Raw genomic sequence first — 24,475 nt, forward strand, 5'->3', positions numbered from 1 at the left:
TTCACCCTTTCCTGCAAAGGTGACATCCACAGCCTTTATGACAACTCCATTTCTTAGACTAAATGCACAAAAGAGAGGCACTGGGGACCCATTCAACTCCCTGCCTCAAGGCTGGTTTGATCGCAGGCACTTGATTATTTTTACTTATGTGGGCTTAAGAAACCGCCCAGCACAGCATATACCAAGGGCACCGGTAACTAACAGAGCAGCGTGAGCCGCCAGCTCTGACGGACTGCCTGGGCTGGAAGAGCCCTTGAAAAACCACCCTGGGCGCAGGGCTGCCTGCTCAGCCCCATCCCGGCTGGAACCTGGCAGACGATGCGGATGTCCTTAACGGCAAACGCAAAGCAGAGCAACGTCCTTATCACCATCGGCACGGGGCGACGCTGGAGAGGGGCGTGCAAACCAACCAGGCTTTAACTTGAATGGTTTTTTTGGAGGGATTGGCACTGCTGCTGTGTGTGCAGCTGGCCCCCGGCGCAAGCCCTGGCCACGCTGTCCTTCAGAGAGGTCTCGGGGACAGGCAGGACTCTTTAGAACAAGGACTTGCACTGAACAGAGAAGCCCCCAGGCAGATGTCCCTTTCTCCAGCTCTCCTCTGCAGCAGGAAAGCATCTGTATCCTAGAGCCAATCTGCCGGTCACGCCAAACAACTGCCGCCTGTTCCGAGCTCCCGAGGGACCCGCTCCGCCACCGCAGCGGGATGGATCCCCGCTCACTTCAGACGTATCGCTCACCTCTCACCCTGCCAACTAGCCTGAACATTTCACCCCAAAGAGAATGACACCATCTGCTTGGTATGTCTCCTCTGGAGTCTTCTACTGAGCATGTGAGAAGACCTCATCTATGTCGATATTGTCTTTGGTACAGAGCCAGGGGGCCGAAGCCATCTGCATCCACGCAGTCTGCAGGGATGGTGCCGGAGTCTGAACCAGCCCCATCCCGCTGGGGCAGCCGGCTCACGGCTAGAGCAGACGTGCCAGCATGGAAGCAGAGAGAGAACCAGGGGTTTGCAGGGCCCAGCGGGTGCCAGGGCTGAGGGAGCCCCTGTTCACACAAGAGCTATGTCCAGGTGACACTGGTGACCGGTTGGGAGAGACCTGGAGCAATCTAAGGCTTGTGGAGGACGGAGGCATAACATTGCTCGGACGGCCACGGTTCAGGCACTTGCTATAGATGCGTTTCTCACGTTATCCTGGTCCAAGAAGATGCCGTGGCCTGCTCGCCTGGCACAAAACCACCGAACACTGCTCAGGACCTTCCTCTCCTGTCCCCATCCATGCAACACAGAAACAGAAAGGCTACCACGAGCCAAGCAGTGGAAAGAGGAGAACCATGCCAGCAACAAGCCAACACAACTCCCTGGAAACATTCAGCTGCTTTTTCATATTTCAGGGCTCCAAGAAGCACAGCCAAACTGGGACTAGGCCCCTGGTGCTCCACAGGCATCCCCTGCTTCTCCCTCCCAGCCTGCGCCCCAGCACTAACCACGAACAGAAGAGGAGGTTTTGCAGCTACCAACTACTGCAGAGAGCAACCCAGTCCTGGAACCAGACACCAAACCTCCTTTTCCCTTCAAAAAAACCAGCTGAAAGTTTCCTACAACGATCCAGAACATTTGATGACCCGACTCTGCAAGACCAGCCTTTGCATGCCAAACTCTGCTTACTCTGGATCATCCTTTGAATGACCAAAACCACTCTTAGAGATAAAACCATCAACTCCTCTGTCTCCAGTTCACTCTGTGCTCCCTTCTCGACAGCTCTTGGGCTGTCTGGAGAAACCTGGGCAAGTTCTTTGGCTTCCAATTCCCCCCCCCAACCCAAGTGACAACGCTGACTGCTGGTCAGTAAGAAAGAGAAAAGCTCTGTAGAAGAATCAGGTGGTGGGGGAGAACTTCTCCTGGGCCTTTTAAAGGAGCCCTGTCAATCCAAGAGGCAAGCAGAGTCCACCTCGCTGATGGGATGTGAGCACATGTGGGCTGGGAAAAAAGAAAAGGTCAATAAAACCAGCTTCTGATTGAAAAGCAGGAGGAGAAGGCAGAACCGTGGAGCCTGTGGGCTACGAGACAGAAAAGCATGCAGTTTTGAAGCACGCCCCATTAAAGTGCCAAGCCAGATCTAAGAGCTGAACACTCTTAGAGCGTGGGAGCTGGTTTTCGCAAGAGCAGGACATCTCTCCAAACCATATTTTGACGAGACCTCATCACCCAGCTACGCAGGGCTGGTTGGCGGGGGGAGTGGGGTGGGGGGAAACATGAACAAAGCAGAAATAGCACAAGTCCTTCCCTTCGGTGCTTAGGAGGAACAAACTCTTGGGAGCGGGGAGGACCGAGGAGCCAGGTGGAGAGCCTGCAAGGTCAGTGAGTTAGGGTTTGGGCATCTCTACTGACCGGCACGGGCTGTCGCTGCTCCTTCGGGAGGACCTTTTTGCTACTGAACAACCACCAACTCTTCCCTCGCCCTGCTCTCCCATCGCTCCGAGGCACAAAGCCGGGAAGGAGCCAGGCTGAGAACCCCCCCGGACCTCGCTCCTGCCTCCTCCGAGCATCACTTGCTCAGGAGGGTGCCAGGTGTGCGCTGCGGCTAACGGGACTTCAGCACAAACACGGGAAGTTAATCACACAGACCCTAAACGCATTTAAATTTTGAAACCCTAGCTGTATTAAAAAAGTCTTTGATATTAATATCAATATTATTTATTATAATAAAGAACAGTCAAGCAGCGTGAAAAAAATATATCTTAGCTACATTACCTTAAATTGCCAAAAATATACACATTTTTCTCTTTTATTTAATAAAAAAAAACCCCAAATCAAAACAAAAAAGACACATGCAACATACTAAATGAGACATTAGCATCAAAACGGGTAAAGAAACGTACCCCAGTGCAACTGAAACACAGATAATCTTTAGCTTTCATTTTTCCTTTCCCCTGCTCTCCCTCTTTTTTCACAGAAATACAAATGTTTAATGTCGACCTTCCAGCAGTGCCCCCTTCTGCTCCCCTCAATCTGCCAAAGGGACCTTTGGCTCCGGGACAGGTTGAGGCGATTAGACAAGGAGTGCACTTCAAAGGGACCGGGTGCCTTTGGAAGATGTCAGAGAAATATATAAGTGCTATATGTCTCTTCTTCCCCCCTCCCCTCGCTCTGGAAGAACCCCGGAGATCAGAGAGGCTTCGTACTCCACCTACCGCCACCGCCACCCATCAATGGCACGGCCAGCACAGCGCAGGGAGCAGCCGGGACGCTGCGCGGCTCAGCCCTCCCTACTTTTAACAGCGATCCTGCCTACAAAACCGATTCCTTGAATTCAGTCCTTGATTTCCAACCTCTTCTGACGCACGGGCTCCCAAGTATTTTCCCAGTAAGGGTGCGGAGCCCTGTACAGCACGTTTCACCCTCCTGCCTGCAAACTCACCGTCAACTCACTGACCCCCCCGCGAGTCTTCTCTGGTTGCCCAGGGATTTGGGCACCCAAAATTTTGTTGTACGACACAAGGGATAGATGCTAACCAACCTTCCCTCCTTCCCATCCCCTCTCTTCCTGGTACTGGCGTGTTTCTAATTCCAGGGCGTGAAACGCGGTTAGATTTTGGAAGAGTTTGACGAGGTCTGGGCACCAGGTCAGGCCCTTGCGGTTACAGACCGGCCGTGCTGCTGGTCAGCATGACAGCAAAACAGGTGGCAATGCAAAGTTGGGACCTTAAGAGTAAAAAAAAAAAAAGTGAAAAATAAAATAAAAATCAACCCCCAGACAAACGCAGCTGGGCAAGCAGCGGGCAGAGACCACATTTGCACATTTAACGGCCACTGTTTTACCCCCAACGCTTCTGCCCATCATCTTGCTGACCCAAACCGGCGCTGAGGAATGTCCGTTCCCAAATCCCGAGGACCTGTCGCGTGCCGAAGGTTGGCAGGTACAGCCTTCACGTGCAGGCAGCCATCACGCGCTAACAGAGCACTTCAGGGCCGGATTTAGCACGGCAGCCCTGAAATAGCCGCTCTGCGGCTGGCTTTCGAGCCCAGGACTCCTCACACGGGGAGGGGGCTGCGAGGCAGAAACAGAGGGTCTCTGTGCCGGGGCGGTTTGGGGAGCACCTCTGCTTGCAGAGGGGAGGGAGGGACAACACAGCTCGGGGCGGGGGAAGAAAAAATTTAAAAAAAAAGGAAAAAAAAATAAAAAAGAGAAAAAAAAGTGCAAGCACACATTTGTGCCAGAGCAATTTCAGGGACAAGGAGGAAAAATTAGAGTCAAACCATTTGCAACTGAAAGATGTCATTCCCAGTCTGGAAGCGCCCGGTGATGGGAGGTGGCACAGCTCAGCCCGGGAGGTGGCTGGGGACAGGGAAGGTGTCAGCAAGAGCCGCGGTTCAGTGCTCCTCGCTAGGTCTGTGCTGCAGAGACCGCAAGGAAGGGAGACTTTTTTAATTTTTTCCCTGCATTTTCACTTTTAGCTGCCATCTCCATCTTCCCAATAGCTTCTTAACCTTGTTAAAACATTAGCTTTTCTTTATAAAAAAAAAAAAATTATATATATATAATATATATATCTCTGAGCAGACAGCAGTGTTCTGCCCAGTTCACAGAACTGGAGGCTGAGATCAGAAAGGTATTTTCTCTCCTTTTAGCCTTATTCAACCATTGTGGTGACAATCTTCCAAACAAACAAACAAACAAAAAAAAAGAAAGAAAATAAAATAACGATATTTAGCAGATGAGTTTTGCCTATAACAAGCTTTTCTAGTACTATCAGCACAGACCCACTGCTGACAAATCTGAATAGTGCAAACTAGTTAGGGGCAGTGGGAATGTGCTGAAAAATATCCATTAAGGTCTGACAACTTTTTTTTTTTTTTTTTTTTTTTTTTTTTTTTTTTAAGACCCTCAGAGTTTCTATTAGCTGGAGTCTTCCCGCCTGCCCCCAGGAGATCTGGATTTAACCAGAGGATGAGGAAAAGAAGGGGCATTTGTACGTTTGACGTAGATGTTCCCCTTCCCCCGGAGCTGCCCCACCTGTCCTTCAATCAATCCATCGCATCCGAGCTCAGAGGAAGCCGATTTCTTTGCCGAGGTTCCAGGCTGCAAGATGGAGTTAAGGTCGAAAGGTGGAGAACAATGAAAGGTCCGATGTCCTAGCTTAGGAGCCTGGGACTTGTCCCATTGCTTGGAGATCCCTTTTCTGAAGTGCCCAAGGCCAGTGGAAGAACGTGGTTTTGCCAGACTGAAGTGATTTGCGGTGGGTAAGAAAGAACAAGGACCGGATCTGGGACTCTCTCTTCCACACGCACGTTTCTATCTCCCAGCTCAGGCCTGGGAAACAACTGCCGGGTTCAAATGCACCTTCTGAAGTTGGCTACGACAGGGGGAATACTGGCTACAGCCCCTTTTTGCAAGCTGAAATTTTAGCCTTTGGAAATCTTGGAAGGAAGGAGTGAGACACGGCACAAGGAGCAGGAGTGTGCTTTTCACGTGAAAAGTACGGCACCGAACCGACAGCAGCTGGCAGAGCAGATGTGGCAATGTCCTTTAAAGAAGCAGGTGGCTTTCACCTCCTCCCCAAGCACCAGTCCTCCCCCATCGCTCCACCGCTTTTGTCTTTTCAGGCTGGGTTTGGATCCAGCTGCGGTGTCAGGGCTTCATATGATGGCTATAGAGAGAAGAGCATCCTAAGAGCCCAGCAGATGAAAAGCAGGTGAGAAATCTCAGCTACAGAACTTCTTCTTAACCTCCCCATCTGGGCGAAGCAGACCACGTAGGCACTGCCACCAGGTCCCACTTCCCCAGCTGTGTCACATCCAATGCTGCCTCCGAGGGCACTGCCAGGTTCCTCTGCACTGTGCAGACAGGAGCCCTCAGCAGAGGGGCCTCCCTCCACCAAGGTCTTGGCCAAGGATGCTCGATGGTCTCTAGTGGCTACACACACGTGAACACACGCTTGCACTCACAGCAGGGAGGAGACTGGCAGACATCTGGTGTTAACTCCCTCCTCCACTCTGCGTGGAAACACAGCTTCACTTTGAGCGTGTGTGGCATGGACCGGGGCGGCAGGCAGCCCCCCACCTTCGCTCCTCCCGATACCAGGGCTTGGTCAGAGACGTGCTGTCTTCCAAAGCACCTCTTGGCATTGCCCAACGGCAGGAAATGCTTCTTGGAAGCCTTGTGCTCATTGCTCTAACAGTATCAAAGTTGACTGTGGAAAGCCACATTCCCCTGGCTGAGAGGAGTTGGCTGCTGGTTTGTTCGGGGTGAGCGGGGAGCTTAGCCCTTGTCCTGAGTAAGAGGAGCTCCCTTTTCATTCATGCTCTTTAAAAAACAAACAGAAAAAGAGACGCAGAGGAGACAGGTATCAGTACCGGACGGGCAGCAACACGAGGGGGCAGAAGCAGAGAGCCCTGCTGTGCTGCGGACCTGGCCCTGCTCACCGCGACCTCTCAGGCTCCTCCGAGATCAACGGAGACGCGGGGGGCCCCAGGTCTCCCCTCTGCCCAGTTCAGGCCGAACTGGCCCCTCAACCCTGGCCTTTGGCTCCTAAACGTCTCCAACCAGGGCTGGACCTTCTGGGTACAGGTACAGGCCAGGGGAGGGATGGAGGAGAGATGAAAGTATCACACCACCAGTGTGACACTGGTGTTCCAGTACAAGGCTGCTTTACAGAGAGGCTGTAAACCTCTCCACCACCTCTCCTCTTGGGTGCAAGATTCCTTCTAAACCCTGGGTTTCAACATGCAGTCACCTTCGTATTTCATCGCGAGGCTCCAATAGGGCCAGCACTGCCAGGGGCACATTGTCCCATCCAAGTCCTACGGAGACAAATCTACGGCCTGTCTCAGCCTTGCTTCTGCAGCAGGTCTGGCGTGTGGCTGCGCACACACGTGGAAGGGCACCTTGGGAGCCTCCGCGCCTACCCGCGACCCTGTCTGGGCCCTACCGAAGTCCTTGGACGTAGGAGCAGGAGGTGACACTGGCTAGTCAGGGGTGCAGCAAAGCAGTGGAGCGTTCTGGCTCTGCTGCCTAAGCCGTGCCCTTGCTCCCCCAAATTAACTGTAGCGCAGACTGTCTCTCCCCCGGTACAGCGCCTAGCACCACGAGCTCAGTGGGGTTAGGGTAGTGCTAGCAGCATACGCACCGTTCCTTTCGGGGTGTTGCCATCGGCCTGCAGGTTGAGAAACGGGTTAGTCTGTGCTGTAAGGACCGGTGGGATGCCTGTTCCCGAAGCCAGGAGGCTGTTCCCAGGAGCGCTGAGCGGTGGGGTGGCCTGGGCAGCCATGAGGGTATTGCTAGGGTTGAGCTGCTGCGGGGAGAGGGAGGCCATGAGAGAGCTGCTGCTGGGGGGCGGCTGAGGGGCCGAGGTCATCAGGGAGCTGGTGCTGGAGTGCAGGGGGGCAGAGGTGGCTGCCAGGAGGCTGGTCATGGACAGCTGGGACGAGCTTGTCATCTGCAGCCGCTGCAGCTCCCTCTTCTGCTGGATTTGCTGCATCATCTGGAACACCAGGGCCTGCTGCTCCTGCAGGGAAAGGTGAGGAAGAGCTGTCAAAGGAGGGACAAAGGGCTCACGAAGAGGTGACAGCGAATACAAAGGAGCCAGGAGCCACACGGGCACGCTCCATCCCAGGCATCTCCCATCCCAGGGAGAAAGTCCCCTTGATCACACCTCTGCAGGTAGAGAGAGGAACGGTCTGTCTTGTGTTCATTAACAGCTTGTGCTTACGACCTTTCCAACCCCGTTGTTTCCTGAAGCGTAGGATTAGCCAACCCTTGCTAGGACACCTGCAGGCACACAAATCTACTCAGCTCTTTCCAATCGACCCATGGATTTTAAGTCTGTGGCATTCGCTATCCTGAATTTCTAGACTGGCTGCGAATTTCCCTCTCCAGCCCGTCCCGCTTCACAGCTCAGCCCTGACCCACAGGCTCAGCGTGGGTGAGCCGGGCTCGGGAGGACGAGGGCCACAGCTCACCTGCACCCGGAGGGACGCCCTGAATCCAACCAAACTGCGGAAATCACTATAGCAACCATCGACCAATGCAGCAGGCTGAGAGCTGACATTGTTCCCGTACCCACAGGGATGCAGCTGATGACACGGTGACATCAGCTGCTGTAAAGAGAGGCCCTTTGAAATTTGCTTTTCCTGGGTTATAAATAGCCTGACCCAGAAATCCATCCAAAGCAACGGGCCAAGTTCATGGGAGATATAAATGAGCACAGCTTCATTGACAGGAACTGTTAGCACTCCCGTGCAACTCCACCGCAGGGGAGGGACACCACAGAGGTTTCTGCAGGGCAAGCGAACGCGGTTCTTACACACTCAGGAGCTTGTTTACCATCTATCTGTGCAGCCATTCCCACAACAGCCTGGGACGGGGCTGCTGTTTTACCCAAGAGGATGCAGGCAGAGAGCCAAGATCCTCAGAACAGCTGCCTGATCCTTCTTCTGACCCCAAAGTCCTCAGCCACCTACACAGTCCCCCTGGCATCTCCAGTTCTCCAAGTCAATGTGCCCAGACACAGCTCACCTGCCTCAGGACTAAGCAATTTGGTGCTTATCTCTCTCTAAACTCAAGTAGTGTCCTCAAGCAAGTTCCTCTTCTCCTGTGGGCCTCAGCACATCTGCAAGCCCTGAGACCAGTGTGCTCGTGGCAGCAGGAGCAGACATGATTTGCATTCAAAGATGGCTGGAGGAGGTAACAGCACTCCTGATTTTACGGTGGCTTAGCGTTACCATGTTCTCACACCCTCAGGATGTGGGAAACCCAGATTAAATTTTTTCCTTTGTACCAAAAAGTTCAAATCCCCATCTCCTTCCCTCCAGGAGGTGCCGCACCTTCCTGCCTAAAGCTTTTCTGCTCACTCCACCCACAGCAGCCCGGAGCCAAGGAAAAGGCACATGACTCTGCAGCCCTGTGGGCAGGGGCTTCACGTGAAGGAGGGAGCCCTAAGTTTTGCTCTCTGCTCCGAGGCTTTCCCATTAAACAGCTCATCAGATAAAAGGTGCCAGCAGGCGCACTTACCGGATTAAGCGGCTGGGAAGTCAGGAGCTGCTGAAGCTGCTGGAGCTGTTGTTCGTGTTGGTGCAAGACGTGCCGCTGCTGCTCTGTCAGGGGACTCAGGCTGGGCATGCTGCAAGGGGAGCAGGGCAGGGAACGTCAGCGCAGCCCGTCTTGGTCCTGCATACAGAGGGCCTCCCTCCCTCCCGGTGCTAAGCTTCTGCTGGAGAGGGCAGGGCTGTCCCCGCGAGCTCCCCATCCTCACCTGCTCAGGCTGGTGGAGAGCTGCAAGGTCGGAGGCCCGCTCGCCTGCGTCAGCGCGCTCGGAGGCTGGGCGGCCTGAGCTCCGTTCAGATTCCCCAGGATCCCGTTGATGGGCATCTGCTGGCCTCCTGCCAGGGTCCCCATCAGGCCGTCCACCATGGGCACCGTGGAGAGGCTGTGGCTGGCAGAGGTGCCTCCCCCCAGCCCGCTGCCTGCCACCCTGGCCAGGCCATTCACCTGCTGCACCCCGGGCAGGGGTAGCGAGGCAGGACTCTGCTGCAGCATGGGCAAGGGCGGAGGAGTGCTGTGGAAGGACAGGGAAGAGCTGCTCCTGCTGGGGCAACCTGAATGAGGGTCCTGGGGGAGAAACGGACATAAGAGCATCGGACTGGGGCAGCTTGCGAAAGGTCAGCTCAGCTCCAAGGGTGCTTTGGGCAGGAGCTGAAGGCGGGAAGGGGGGCTGTGAGTGCAAGTGCAGGTGTACGCTCAGAGGGGTCCCAGAACTCAGACATGCCTTGCTGGATCTCTAAAAGCGAGGCCAGAATAACCTAGAAGCATTCTCACCTCACGCTCCCAGCCTCGGCTGCTCTACTCAGACCCTCAGCACTGGGATGAACTGAAGAACGGGCACTCCAGAGAAAGAAACCTGATTTCTGGGCCTGGACTACAAGGCTGTATGAGCTGGCTATCACGTCAGCGTACTGGGACTGCACTGCTCTGTTCCCTCCCCAGGTCCCTTCCCCAGCTGGCTGGCGGATGCAGTGGCCAGCGTACCTCAGAGGAAGTGGAGAGCGAGTTCTCGATCCCAAAGCTGTTCTTGCACGGGGGGCTCTTGCTGATGCTCAGGGAATCGTTGTTGCAGACTGTACGGAGGAAAGAAGTGAGGATGCAGAGTCAGGGGTGGAGCCTGATGTTGCCACAGCAATAGCAAGGGACAGTGCATACTGCCAGTGGCTACAGAGAGAGAAATGGGTCAGATCCTCCCCACCGCGACCCTCTCCTGCCCACCCCAGGAACCGCTAGGAAAGGGTGCAGGGTGATGCATCCCACCAGCCCCCTCACCGTTGGGAGGCAGGATGTACTGGGCCTGGCTGCCTGGGCCGTTGCTGCTGGTCACCACGGGGAAAGGGACGGAGAGCTGGACATTGAGGAGCTGCAAACGCTCCTTCTTGGCCGTCAGCGTCATGATCTGCTCCTGGAGCCGCTGATTCTCCTTCTGCAGCGAGTGCAGGGCTTTGAGCATTTCTACAACTGCAGGGAACAGAAGGGGGGAAGGGGGACAGGGTCAGGGGAGAGAATGGGGGATGGAGGAAAGAAGAGAAGGAGATCCACAGGGGTACCACAATTAGACCACACCGGGGGAGGAGATGGGCCCCAGATCACAGTCCCACTGCCAGCTACCCCCATGGCACAGACTAGTGCTTTGTCCCCCACCCGGCTCCTTTGCCTGTGGGCACAATCCCAGCTGGCTCCCACACAAACATGCACAAGGACCTCTCCTCCCACAGCCCATGCCCGGAGTGACTCACTGTTTACGCCGGCTTCTCCATTGCCCTGCTTCTCCAGGAGCTGCTCGATGTTTGGGGTAGCTTGGGGAACATTCTCCAGCTGCCCGCTGCTGCTACAGGACACTGTCTGGTCGAAGAGGGTTGGCAGGCTGCTGATGGGGGACCTGGGGAAGGGTTGGGGAGATGTCAGAGACGCTTCCCTAGACTGCACCCGCACCACTCTGCTCTCCTCTTCCCACATCTCCTCTGCCTCATGCTGGGAGTGGCTCAGCCTCCTCCGCTCCACTTCAGGAGAACCCTCCGGTCCTGTTAGCCTCAGCTCGTATTAGAAAAGCAAACCTGCCTCCTCCCTTCCCATCCCATCCCACTCCCAGCCTCAAGGAGGAGGGAAGAAGCTGCCTCTATTTCCCCCAGTCTCCTTCCCTTTCCTTGCTGTGTCACGCCACGGCTTCCCGGGGTACCGCCGTGCCCAGGCGGACGCGGAGGGACCCCCGGTGCCCGGCGGCAGGGGAGGACTCCTGAAGGACACTCACATGGAAGAGAGACTCTCCTGGGGCGACGTCCCTCGGCAGCCAAAACTGCAGTCTTCCAGATCGGGCTCTGGGTGGGGAGAGGGACAGAGAGGCACAGCGTTCATAGGCGTCCAGCCCTCGCAGGTGCCCGGGTTTGTCACCCGAGGGCGGCGAGCGCCGGTCCCCGCTAGATGGGAGCACCGAGCAGCGCAGGGCACCGGCATTGCGTAACGGCTCCGTCCGCATGCGCCTCCGCCCGCCGTGGGAGGGGCTGCGTGGCATTGCGTGTCACTCTGTGTCACGGCGGGGGGTGTGTGTCACCCTGGGAAGGTCACGGACGCGACCCCCTTTCTAATGGCAGGGGCCAAATCAGCCGGGCGGTTCCCGAGCCGGGGCCCTCCCCAGCAGCGGGGGGGGGGTGGGAGGCAGGAGGCAGCTTCGCCGTGAGCCGTGACCCTGCGTGGAGGGAGACGCTTTGCTTTGCTGAGCCTGCCAGGATGCGTCAATCCCGTGGGCAAAGCCCCACTCGGCTCCCCTGAGTGTCACCGCTGCCCTCTGCCTCCAGGAGCCCTTCCTGAAACCCAGCTGGGGTCCTCCAAAGCTTCCAGATGCTCAGCTCCTTTCTGAAGGGCTTAACCAAGTGCTTCGGTGTCCAGAAGCTGCCCCCAACACTCCTCCCCGCGTCGCAGGGAGCTGGGACACCGCCGTGCTGGGGACGGAGCCGCTGTGCTTGTGCACATGTGCAGGATGCCTCCCATCCAAAGAGCCATCCAGAACTGAAGTATATTTATCTGCCATTTGCTTTCCATCCCCAGAGCCTGCCAGCCCGTAAACACACGTTCCCCTCGCTCTGGGACGCGTCAGATGTTCTGACTACAGCCCGCACCAGCTGGCTCGCCTGCCCCTCCTCTTCTTCACACAATAAGAGACATTTCTTATGTGCAAGAATACAGGAAGTCTCCTGCAGGGAACACTGATTTACAGTGTAATGCCCTGAGCAGGGCATTAGTTATTGGCACTATTTTCTACTGCTGAGAACAAGCAAACACAGCTGTTGTTCAGCAGCTCTCACAGACAGGTACGAGTGGGATCCTCACTCCTCCATCCCCATGGGAATGTCTTCTTGGCCATCAAGTATAACTGGTCCACCCTTCCGGGGAGAAGCCTCTGCTTTCTGGAGGTGACCAGCAGTTGCCAGTCAACAGCAGTCTCCCAGTACAAGATACTATATGGAGCCAAGTCCTGATTGCAGGGACACCATCAGGCATGTGAACTTCCTAATTTCTCCAACCCAGGATCAGCTCCCAGAAGGCTGGGAGCAGACTACAGCAGTGCTTCTCAGTACTGTTTCCATCCTAAGGACCTAAGGACCACCTAAACCCTTCAAAGAAGATCTACAGCCCACCACGTGCGGCTTTGCCGCCAACGGTTTTAACTTGCAACCAAATAAACATCCAGCTTTAACTGCCTACTTGTTATTGTCACATTGTTTGCTTCCAGCCCAGGGAGGCTGTGTGCATACATACACGATTCCGGTTTTCTGAAACAGTACCAGGCTCCACATTCAATTATCTCCTGGCCAACACCACCCTGTTGTCTGCAGAACAGGGAGATGACTGAGTTATCGCACAGAGGCAGCACTTTCCAAGGCTGCAAGTATGAAAAAAAGGCTTGAAGACAACTAGAGAAGATAAATACATTTGGCCTGTCATCATAATGAGGCAGGATCCAGGACAAGCCGTGGGAGGAAGAACTAGACAGTAGCTAAGGGAGGGGGAAGATAAGAATCTGACTTTTTGTACTGCCAAAGACACCCTGGTATCAACCTGCAACAGTGGTAACAGTTTCTCAGTTCCCCCATCTGTAAGACAGGGTAACGCCATTTCCCTAGATCACATTAAAATTGTGAAAAGCTCGAATATTACTGCAATGAAAGCTGCGTCTCCATGGGATCTGTCTACACAGACACTCTCAGGAAAGGTAAGCTGAATTAAAGACAAGGCAGGATTACTTGTAACTTCACAACCACCCTGTTAACGACTTGGGGTTAAAGCAGTCACCACGCTTTTAAGTGAAAATGGCCCCGCACAGGAGGTTTGACGCATGTTAATTAATCCCCCTGGAAAAAAAAGAAGGAAAAAAAGATATATATTTGGCTTAACACCCCCTGGGCCACTAGCTCCAGCAGGAGGAGATAGTGATGGACAAACCTTAAACGTGACAAAACCCAGGAGCTGTTCTGAACACTGCCTGGAACTGGAAGAAACACGTCCTGAAGCTTCTAAGATCCCAGTCAAACAAAAAGAGCAATCTTGGAAATGGAAACTACGGATCAGGCTTTTTCGAGCACTTTGTATGCTGGATTTTGCCTACATGATTCATTCATTAGTAGCCGCAGGGCTGGAACAGAACCCAGACTGCCGAGCCTCCGTGTTGTGCCTGAACCACAGGGCTATTCCTGACAGTTGACTCGTTTCCTTCTCCTGTCAGCACCTTGCCAAAATAACAGCAAAGGGGAAGTGGCAGTGGGTCATCTCTCTCTTGTCGATCGCCGGGAGGGACGAATAACTCTTTTGAATCATCCCATTCCTTCCTTAATTCCAGGTGACTGAATCACTCCTGACTCACAGCTCCCGTGCAACAGCCCTGACTCCCGCTGGGGTCAGCCGCACGGTTACCTTCCTGTTGCGCTCAAGCAGATGCAAGCTGCCGGCGGGGGCACGCAGACAAAATGCTGCCAGTGACACACGGAGAGACAGACAGGCACCTTCCGTGGGCTTGCAAAGGTCGTAAGCAAGCGTACGCGTTCGTTCATGCTTTACATGCAGGCATGCACACTTGTTAAGGCAAACGAGGGCACGCTGGTGTCAGATTATCCGGAGAATTCAGAACCACCTCTAATGAGGATTGTGTGTTTTAAAGCGCTTGTCGCTCAGCGCGACACCGGGCAGAGTTTTACCTCCCAGGAGTTCAGCATCCAGCATGCTGAGCTGCCAACATTTCTGGGCTAGGGGAGCATGAGACAGTTGCACCACTGACTGCAACATCTGAAAATCAGGAGGGTGCTTTTGTTTAACTACTGGCATAAAACAAAGATCAGGCCCAGTCTGTTTTGGGAAAAAAGAAATCTTATGATGCTTCAAGTTTCCTGCTTATTAACCAGGCAGTTTTCCAAGAAAAATGAATTTGCCTTGGTGGGAAAAAATGAGCAGTTGTAAGTAATTCAGTGTTGGCACGTTCACGTTTGGAAGTTGAAAACAGTGGATTTTGTTGCATTCATGACAAAGCTGAAGGGGAAGGGCAGGAAGTAACTCAAAGCAGAAATGGAAGATGAAAATTAAGAGTGTGAAATATCTCTCATTTAAAAAAAAAAACAAAAACCAAACAACCCAGAAAACAAAACCCCAACAAAAACTTTTAACTCATTTTGAGCAAGGAAAAGCTCACAGTAGTTTTCACCAGGTTTGCACAGTTTTAGCATGTAAAAAGACAACTTTCTGTAGGAAAGGACTTACATTCTTGCACTTTCCTAGCGCATGTCCAGGGACACAGGTTATCCAGTGGACACACCAGCAGACGTGCTTTTAGAGGGTTGCAGGCCAGCACTTCATTAAGCAAACACAAGCACCTCCTGCCTTGGGGAAAAAGCCACTGTCCCTCTCTCCTAGCCCCTGGCTCTCACACGGTTAGGATGGGAGCAAGCAGGGAGGGCAGCTGGAGAACTATGGATGCAGTTGTCTCGACTCTTCCAGGGAGACCCCTTTGGAAGTCCAAACTCACATACCTTCTGATTCACGTACCTGCCCGGCTGCTTTCCGACTGATTTAAGAGTGGGTTGATTGATAGCCCAGATGCGAGGGGGCTTCCAAAAATATGTGAGGAAGGGAGACTAAATGTTGAACCTGCCAGTGAGAACACCTACATGGCAAAACAAGGAGGGAGAGAGAGAGAGAAAAATGACTTCTCAAAAACGCAAGAGGAAAATAACTTCATTATTCCATCTCTTCCTGACTCTTGAACCCAGCTTGCTCATGAGAGAGAGCGTTAAAAATATCTCCTTGGAAGTCTCACTAGACAGTTGAAATCTTCCCAGCCCCATCTCAGAGCCAAGAGGTCTGAATGAGCCGTGTTAACACTGGGGCTGTAAAACTAACTCTCTCCTCCCTGTAAAACACCTCTGACAGTGAGCTCCCGACAAAGGACGAGGCTCCGTCTCCTGGCACACGCACAGCCCACCCAGCTGGGACACGCCAGCCCTCCCACCACGTTATCTGTGCTGCGGAGCGAAGGTAGAGCTGGCACCGGTGGCAGGAGCCAGCCGAGCAGCGGGGGACAAGCAGCACGGGACACAGCACACGCCGACAGCCAGGCCTCTGCTACCTGCGCGCTGTGCTCCCCTTACAGCCACCGGAAAGCAAGGTGTCCTTTCAGGTTGCAATTCCTCCCACCCCGAAACAGGCTGCGTGGGCCGTGACGCAAAATTGCCTACATCTTTCTGCCGACTCTAAGGGAAGCTGCAGGTGGCAGCTCCCCTCCAAACTGAAGGAAGAGTAGCTATTCCCGAGAGGAAAAGGCAACTCCTCTGTGCCCACAAAGTGGCCCCTGCTCTGCCAGTAATTGCTCTGTCCTGAGCTACAGTCCCTCTCCTGGTCCTGATTTCTTACCTGCGTGGTGGAGACCGAGGAGGAGGAGGCTGGGATGGTGCTAGCAAAGGGAGACCGGTTGAGCTGTGGGAGAGACGACGTACCCTGGTGTGCCAGCAGGCTGGAGGAGAGGGGTGTACTGCACACAGCGCGGAGCACTCCACCCCCGTGGGAAATAGGGTCCTTGTTACTGGTGTAGATCCCTGCAAGGGGAGGAGACGCGTTAGAGAGCCACGCTCCCCTCCAACGGCCTGCAGGCAGCTGGTTTTCTGCAGGGCTTTATCTCAGAAAGGGAGGGTGACACCGATGCACAAGACCAAGTGTAACACGCACTTCAGCATCTCATGGCCTGGCACGCAGCGAGGGTGGGCACAGCCCACGGTCCTTCTATCAAAAGGTATCACGAGCTTCTCCAGCTCCTTGCCCCCTCGTTTGCTCCTCGCACCCCGATACAATCCGACAGAGAAATCTCAGCATGAAGTGACTCAAAGGCACACGTCAGTGGCAGAACGGGGTAGTGGATTCAAGAGAGTCCCGCTCTCTGCTGCCCATGCTAGTCAAGGGACCACACTCTCGGTGAGCTAACCCACCCCCTTCCGCGATGCCCAGGGACCACAGTGGGGTACGGACAGATAAATGAGGAAGAAAGGGTGAGGAGAGAGCTGCTGCAGGGCGGGGATCCGTCTGACTTCCCCTTGGCTCAGGCATGTGGCAGAGGCAGTGCCCAAAGCCGGGTCCTTCAGAGCCCTGCCAACATCTCTCCGCAAGAGGGGAATGGGAGGACGAGCAGGCAGGAGAGTGGGGCCTGGCAGCCTCCTCCTCCTTCAAACATCCCTTTGTTGTTCCACAGGGGAAGCAAAAATAAAAAAAATATGGGCCTAAGGTTATGATTATGAAGTTGCATCAATTCTTGCAGCTCCTCTCGTCTCTCTGCAGTGCATTTGGCAGTGCAAACGGGCCAGGGCTCCCAGGCGCACACAACAAAATTATACACACACACCCCCCCTTGCAATCTGACCTAAATTGGAGCATCTGCAAACAACCCACAATAGACCGATGACAAGTTCTGCTGCCAGAACAGTGTCAAACCTCAGCCCTGAGCAGCAGGCCCCTCCTCTGCCTGCTCCCTTAACCCCTTCCTGCCACGTGTCCTGGCTGCCCTCATCCCTGCCAGGTCAGGGCAGAGGACTCTCTAAGCCTCTCGGCAGAGTTAACGATGTGCCAGTCTCCCAACCCTACGTGGATGTGGTAAGACCAGGATGAAAGGTTTTGCTTTTAAAAGAGGGGTTAAACTTGAACCACTTACGAGAGTCCCTCATTTGGGGTCAGATTGTGGTTTTTCCGGTTTGGCCTGTGAATATCCCTCTTTATCGCTTTAGAAATTAAGCTCTGGCTAGCTGGGGTTTTCCAGCACTTGAGCAAAAAGGGGTTTGAAATGGCCCCCAGCTTAGATCTACCCCCCCCAGCTCCAATGATAGAGAAGCTGACCCGCAGGAGATTCTAGGATGAAGGCCAAGATGGAAAGGGGAGACCCAGATGTGGATTTTTACAGCTCCTGGGACTGAATTAAAGGGACTGGACTCTGCGCAGACAGGTCCAGACACCAGCCAAATGTGATGAAGATGACAGCAGGGCTGGGAAGAACTGTGCACACCTGGAGCCCTGAGGGGGAACATACCTGAACCCAGCAGCGGGGACTCCATGCTGAGGCTGGGCAGGTTCCCTGTGTGGCTGAAGGACCGTGAAGAATTGCCGATGCTGGAGCTAACAAGAGAGCCCCCGGAGAAGGGTGACGAGGAAGTAGACGTGGACCCAGCCAGCTGGGCACCCAAAATCTCTTTGCTTTTGCCCCCTTTTGGCCTGCCAGGTCCATGTTTGTTCTTCTTGCTACCTTTGTGCTTCTTTTCCTTCAGGACCTCTCCCTCCTCCATGCTGAGGGATGGCATGCGCTTGTGGCTGCCGCTGCTACCACTGGTCCCGCTGGTCCCCACCGAAGGGCCACCGACAGGGTTTGAGGCTTTATAGTCCACGGGGGAAGCATCACGGCCTCTCTGCTGGCTCACTGCGGAGGTGGAGAAGCGCATGATGGACCCAAAGCCGGAGAAGATCACCTTCTGCTCAAAGATGTCCCCCTTCTGGCCTTCATACAGAGGGGAGCAGTGGGAAGACGAAGAGGAAGACACAGGCTTCCGGTACTTCTCTTCGTCCTGCTCAAGCTTGGGGAATGTCACAAAGTCCTGGGAGCACTGCAAGTTGCTGCAGGAGGTACCTGGGGGAAGCAGAGGGGAAGCAGATATAGGAAGGCTCATGGTGGCAGTAACTCAGCCCGTAAGGCAACAAGAGCACGGTCACAACGCAGCTCCTCTGGCACGAGCTGGATGCCGAGCTGAAGGCCATCCCTGTCACCTCCCAGCCCGTTGCTTTGACGCCGACAAGCACGAGAGGTGCACACCAGCAGCTCCATCCCACCCAAACGTGCACATGTCTGCTCCCCCAGGCCCTGCATTGCCACTGTCCCCCCAGCCCCGATCAGGGTCCCAGGAGATGAAACAGGCTACCCGTGACGACAACAGCTCAAAAAAAGAACTGAACAAGGATTTGACTCGAAGCTCAGGGGAGCCTGGATATCAGGTTTGGGCTCAGGTCTCTCCACCGGTACTCCTTAAAACGCTGCTGCAGGCAGTATCACCTACGGAGGAGAGGGCAGGTGCTGCCCATATTGCCTGTGCACAGTATCCCTTCCCTCCTCCCTCCGCTCAGACATCTGGATCTGTTTTTCCTTGCAGTGCAGCAGGCCTGCACAGGAGGGGAGCTGTAACACTCATCTGACTCAGTTCTTCCCTCTGTGCACGGAATTAGTAGCAATAATATTTTTCCCCTTTCTCTTCAAGGGGTTAAAGAAATAGCCATCAGCAAAGTTTCACAGCACTGGCTGGTGAACAGGTACCTTTACCGACACAGAGATATCAAAGAGGAGCAAAGCAAAACATCACCCCCATTCTCCCCTCCTCTCTCCTTCACCCCTTACCTGCAGGCTGGAAGGTCCCACTGGATGAAGCTGAGCTGAAGCCAACTGAGCTTTTCCCACTTCCCGTCTTTTTCCCCTTGTGGCTGCTGCCATGGCTTGAGGACTTCTTGCCTTTCACCTCCGACCGGCCGACCTCCGAGGTCTCTTTGCTCCCCTCATGGTGGCTGGTAGAACCCTGGCAGCAGCAAACACAGAGGTGACTCACTCAGGCCAGATGTGCCCACAGCAGGGGCTCTTTTTACCAATTTCCCCTTAAGAAAAGTAATTGCCCCCACTGCCCACAAAGTGATGGTCAGGTCATGTTACTCAGAAGAGAAAAGCAACATTCCCCTCAATTGCTGCTTGGTGGCACCAAGCTTTATACTCCTAGGGATTACGCTCATCCCATCTAACTGCAGGAAATTAAACGGGGCACTGACAATCAGGGCACAGACATCAGATTCCCCGCATCGTCAGCAGGGGGGAGTACCTCAGAGGGTTATTCAGCCCAAATAAAATCTGAATTTGGCTGTGATTCAAACATACATTTCAGCTGCATCTCTCAGGTGTGCTATTCTCAGCAAGGTCAGTCCACCTGGGGGAACCTGCTCGTGCTTGTGCTGTGACAGGAGTTTCCCTGCGTTCCCTAAAGCCTCCACTGAAGCAGCTCCGCTGCCAGCCCAGGGCTTTCCAAATCTACGGCAGTAAATATTTCACAGTGACACTGTTAGAGCAGCATCTGACCATGCAGCAACAGATGCTACCCAAACCCCATATAAGCCTGCAGGAGACAGGGAAGCAAGGGGGATGAAGAGGCTGGCCAGATGCTAGGAAATCCAGGAGCTTGGGATGAGAGAGAGAAGTGTGGGAGTTTAGCAGGGGGAGAGTGGAATGAACCCAAAACCAGATCCCTCGGGGCACCCACGCTAGGATATGAAACCTTCACCTTCAAGTCACTTCAAAGCCAAACTAGCAGTGTTCAAAGATCACTTCTTGCAAGATATTACTGCAACCGATCAATATCATGGATATAGTTCCAACGTGATGGCTACAGCCCAAAATATAACACCTGTACATTAGTGCAAACACCTTTTATTTCTTACTGAGCAGATACAAGGAAGACACGGAGAAGCACAATACCTTTCTCACATGCCACTATCCCTGACTCCAGATGACCTCTTCTTGGGGAAAGCTAAAGAAAAAAGGGCTTGTAATGCAGACTCATGAATGCCCAGATAAAAATCTTCCCCCGTTCCTCCCACATGGTTTAATCACTCTGCACAATGCAACAGCTGGCAGCCTAACACACACCAGATGTGCCGGGAATATGAAAGACAGGAGGAAGGGAGTGGTGGAAATTAGGGGGGAGAGGAGGGGGAATCTGTATTTTCTCATCACAGACTCCTGGATGTAGGAGATTAAGCCTTCTTGATTTATGAGCTCAGAGGGAGCATGAAAATCTTTCCGACTTTCCACATCTGCCTGGGGAGGGAAAGGAGAGCAGTGTCTGGGGGCTATGGGAAGTCCTGAGACTGCTCACGAAGTCGCAGGAACGAGATGGCTCATGTCTCAGCAGAAATGCAAAGCCCTGAATTTTCCTCCCATAAATTCACCTCTTTGGAGCTTCGCACAAGGTGCACGAGGCCACAGAAGGGCAGGGGGAAACCACATGAGAAGACATGTTCTAAATCCGGAGTGTCAGGAAGGGAGTGCAGGGCAAGTAATGAATTAGCGTGGGGTGGTAGGGGGAAATCTGAGCTGGGAAATAAATCTTAATTGTAAAATTAAAGGAGGAAAAAAAATAGGAGGGGAAGAGAGGCTGAGCTGGCTCAGCTGAAGGGACAGACGCTCGCCTGTAGGGCTGATCTGACCTCACAGACCTCCCTGAGAGACTCCCAGAGATTTTGGGGGCAGGATTTTCCCACCTCCTGCCCGATGCTACCCTAGACGTTGTTTCCCAAACAGGTCACGGCAGACAGATCTGTCTGGTAGTACCACAAGCCCTTCCTCACCACAAAGGGCCCTTCTCTAGCAGCCGTTCCGGAGAGCCTGAATTTAGGGGAAGGACCCAAGTGCTGCAGCCGGGGAGCAAAGAGAGGGAAACTGAAACCACACTAAATCACTTCCCCTCTCTGTGCCTCCATTTCTTTCCCACTTTGCTCCGTGGAGCCTGCAAGCTCTGTGTGGCAGCGGAGCCTTCCAGGAGACACACGTGGACTGCCAAGCACAACATGGCCTTGATCTGAAAGGGAGGGGTCTGCTACCATAATGCCAATATTAATAACAGTAACGAGGGCTGCAATCCCATCGTCTCCCTAACGAAGGAGATCTCCAGCTCAGGGCTGCTGCCTAGAGGGAGCAGGACTAGAGAAACCTGCATGCCTGCTGCTTGCCTTGTGCATAAATAGAGGTCTCAACCTCCGGATCATCGGCTTTTCTCCGGCATGGAAATCTGTGTGTGTGCGTGCAGAAACACCAATGTTTCGTGTGTTGCAAACAGGTGTGTGTGGGAGGGCATGCTGCAGAGGAAAAAAAAAAAAAAAAAGGGAAGCACTGAGGAAGTGAGAGCTCTCTTTTAAAATGAGGCAGCAGCTACATTTTGAAGGTCTATTTAAAGCAACCAAGTGAAAAATGTCACCAGAATAAACCTGCGGCCCCAGCTGGGGGTGACAGTCTGATGGGGAAACTCCTGCCTCAATCCTGGAGCGGGGAGAAGCCAGATGAAGTCGCGCAGGCACCCAAGCGCAGGCATGCACGCATTCCTCCCCCCCGGCACTCGCTGTCCCCCGAGGGGCTGTACCTGTTTCCTGGCCTCTCTGTGACACTGTGCAGCACCCAAGCTCTTCATTCATTAATTTATTTATGGGAAATCAGAAGAGCATCTCTTTGCCTCCTGATTGGCGGGACGAGCTCCTAGAGGGAACCACTGACGAAATACAGAAGGGGTGGGGGAAGCTGGCACCACGTCGGTAACACAGAGCGGCTTTGGCCTGGATTAAACTACTGGTGAAGGGGAAGCAGGGAGGACACGAACGAGGAACAACGCGACGAGAGCAGGAGCTCCTCCAGCCCACGCACCGCGGGGCGATGCGCTGAAGCAGCCGCCCAGGTGGGATGTAAGCGTCAGCTGCCTTTCCACGCTGGATCGCTAGGCAGAGGTCAGAGGAGTCTCCATCAGGCACAAGGTCCAGCATCTTTGTGTCTGAGCCACCCACAACCTTTACCTCAACCTCGAGATCAGGCAGCACAGCACCGCGCTGCTGTTCTCTGTAGGTGGGGATAGGGGACACAGATGGGCTGAAGCCGTATTTTTAAGTCCCTGATGTCACACGCAAATTCCCACTCACATCAGGACAAGGGATGCTAAAAGGCTCAGGGATTCTTACCGCAAATATTCATGCTGAGACATGCTTTGATTTGCGGGTGTAATCATCAGCCTTCCCCCACAAACCCCTACCCCATCACAGCGACTGTGAATTTGCCGGAGCCAGGCGCAGTGCAGAGGTTCCCAGGATCTGTCAGCTCCAGGCCGGTCCTGGGTAGATGCTGAGAGCTCAAATAACAGTGGGAAACCTGGAAAGTCTCCCTGCCTCCAGTGGTGCCTGCAACCCGGAGCTCTTCGCCCTGCTGCACTCCCTCTCCAGCACCTGACCGGGAGAGGGTGGGTGCGGGGAGGTCTTGGCATCCGCGGCTTAGGTTACAAAACCCAGAGCAAGTCAGATGTTTCAGCCCAAAACACGTAGCATGTGTGAGTGTGTGTCAACAAGTGATCATGATGTCTGCAGCTGGCAGAAGAAGGCAGCTGGGGTGGCTTGCAATCCTGCAGATTTACTGCAAGTGCAACAGAGAGCGGCAGGATGGCTCCCCAGGGGCATTTGCAGGGGGAGGGGAGAGAAACGCCGCTCGCTGTTCTGCTGCTCACTAACCTCCATCGCCAGAACCGGCTACACGGCGAGACCCTGAGCACAGAAACTGCCTCCTGAATTTGTCTGGCGGTGTGCGACTACAGAGCCGGAGCAGCCCTGCCTGCCAAGACTTACTGGTGAGACTCACTGCTTCGCCCCTGGAGAGGAACCCTCCCCTGCCCCAGGCCCGCTCCATGAATGCCATCTTTCCAACAGGCTGTTCAAAAGCGTTAGTAGTTGGCAGCATTTTGTAGTTTTTGGATAGACCACATGAAATAGCCAGAAACTATTACCCAGAGGGGATGTTTTCTGCCTCCTTCCCGCTCCCCAAAAAGTCTGCAGGAGCTCCAAGTAGCCAGGATGACAGTGAATGAGAGCCGATATCCAGCACAAATTCACTCTCTACAATCCTCCCCAGTCCATCCAAAAGCCCTGGAGGGGATTTTCAGCAGGTCAGCTGCTCTGTGTGCTCGGTGGAAGGGACACTCCTGTGCCCCACGAGCAAGGTCTCCTGCCCCTCTTTGAGAGTGATGAAAATGGCATTGCCCAAAAGCCGCTTTGCAGAGGCAGGAGGAGAGCTCAGAAGAGCTGTTATGAAGAGTCATTTGCATGCTGTGAATTCACACCCTAGTTTCACTTTCTGGTGTAGATGAGAGCTGAGGCCACCACTGTTTTCAGTATGTTTATCCGCCAAACCAGAGGGAGGCAGTGGGAGCTTGTCATTGCGCAGACAGGACATGGAAGCCTGGTAAAGTCAGATATTAATGGTATCTAGATTCCTAGAAGACGCAGGGAAGCACTCAGTGAGATGTTAAAAAATCTGGCAGAAGTCAGAGGTCTAGCACAATTGATTTCATGATGAAGACTGAAACCACATCAAAGGATCTTCATAACTAAATGGTTCAAGAGGGGAGCACAGGGTGGACGACGTATTAGGTGAAAATTGGAACTGAAAAATAAATCTGGATTGCAAAATTAAAGAAAAATGTGAACCCAGAGGCCAGGCTGCCTGAGGGAACAAGGAAGTGGAATATACCAGTGTTCCTCCAAAGCAGCGCAACGTGGTTCTGCTGCTATCAGACTAACCTGGTGAAGTAGCTTGAAAAGTCCTACTGCTTTTCTATATAGCTCTGAAAATCCATTAGTAAAGGGTTGCTGACAGTTTCAGAGGACTTTGGTAGCAACATCAGACGCCGGGGCTCAGATGTCTGTCGCCCCAGGCTCCTTTTAGGCTAAGCATACTGGGAGCAGATTGGAGCGCGGATTCAGTTACTGGTAACACCCCTCCATGGCCTGGTGGCTGGTGCCACGCTACAGTCCCCCCAGTCCTGGTGCCCAAGGCACAAGCGGATCACCCTTCTGCTGATCCGTCTGACTGATGCTCCTGCTCCTCACTGCCGGCTCCAAAACACCAGTGATGCTCAGTGCCTCCAGTCCAACCCCTGCTCCAGCACAGCCTGCGCACTGGGACGGGAGCCTGGGACTCACTGTATGTGGTGCCACCTTGGCTACGGTGGGAGCAGCATGGCGAGCTGGCAGCACGGGTCTGGCGCAGACATCAAGGGCTGCAGCAGCCTGCTGCAGCTCTGCACGGCTGCTCCAGGCCAGCATCCTTCTCCCAGGAGCCTGGACACGACCATCTGCCC

General features: G+C 54.0%; 1 protein-coding gene across 4 annotated transcripts in view; it reads right to left on the bottom strand.

Annotated features, from left to right (window-relative positions):
* Window positions 1–2,682: 2,682 nt before the first annotated feature.
* The window catches only part of MLLT6 (MLLT6, PHD finger containing), a 46,414-nt gene continuing 24,621 nt past the window's right edge, over window positions 2,683–24,475 (bottom strand). For 3 of the 4 annotated variants that reach the window (XM_075774936.1, XM_075774935.1, XM_075774938.1), the window contains exons 9-20: window positions 18,946–19,120; window positions 17,596–18,186; window positions 15,939–16,120; window positions 15,075–15,192; window positions 11,296–11,362; window positions 10,784–10,926; window positions 10,317–10,505; window positions 10,029–10,117; window positions 9,256–9,611; window positions 9,015–9,123; window positions 7,132–7,509; window positions 2,683–6,308 (exon numbers count right to left, since the gene is read on the bottom strand). In XM_075774936.1, the coding sequence (XP_075631051.1) occupies window positions 6,264–6,308; window positions 7,132–7,509; window positions 9,015–9,123; window positions 9,256–9,611; window positions 10,029–10,117; window positions 10,317–10,505; window positions 10,784–10,926; window positions 11,296–11,362; window positions 15,075–15,192; window positions 15,939–16,120; window positions 17,596–18,186; window positions 18,946–19,120 (2,442 nt within the window). In that variant the 3' untranslated portion in view covers window positions 2,683–6,263. The remainder of the gene's footprint in view (window positions 6,309–7,131; window positions 7,510–9,014; window positions 9,124–9,255; window positions 9,612–10,028; window positions 10,118–10,316; window positions 10,506–10,783; window positions 10,927–11,295; window positions 11,363–15,074; window positions 15,193–15,938; window positions 16,121–17,595; window positions 18,187–18,945; window positions 19,121–24,475) is intronic. The other variant, XM_075774937.1, reaches the window with a different exon arrangement.

The sequence above is a fragment of the Balearica regulorum genome, chromosome 24 (genome assembly GCF_011004875.1).
Source record: "Balearica regulorum gibbericeps isolate bBalReg1 chromosome 24, bBalReg1.pri, whole genome shotgun sequence".
NCBI classification, from domain to species: Eukaryota; Metazoa; Chordata; class Aves; order Gruiformes; family Gruidae; genus Balearica; species Balearica regulorum.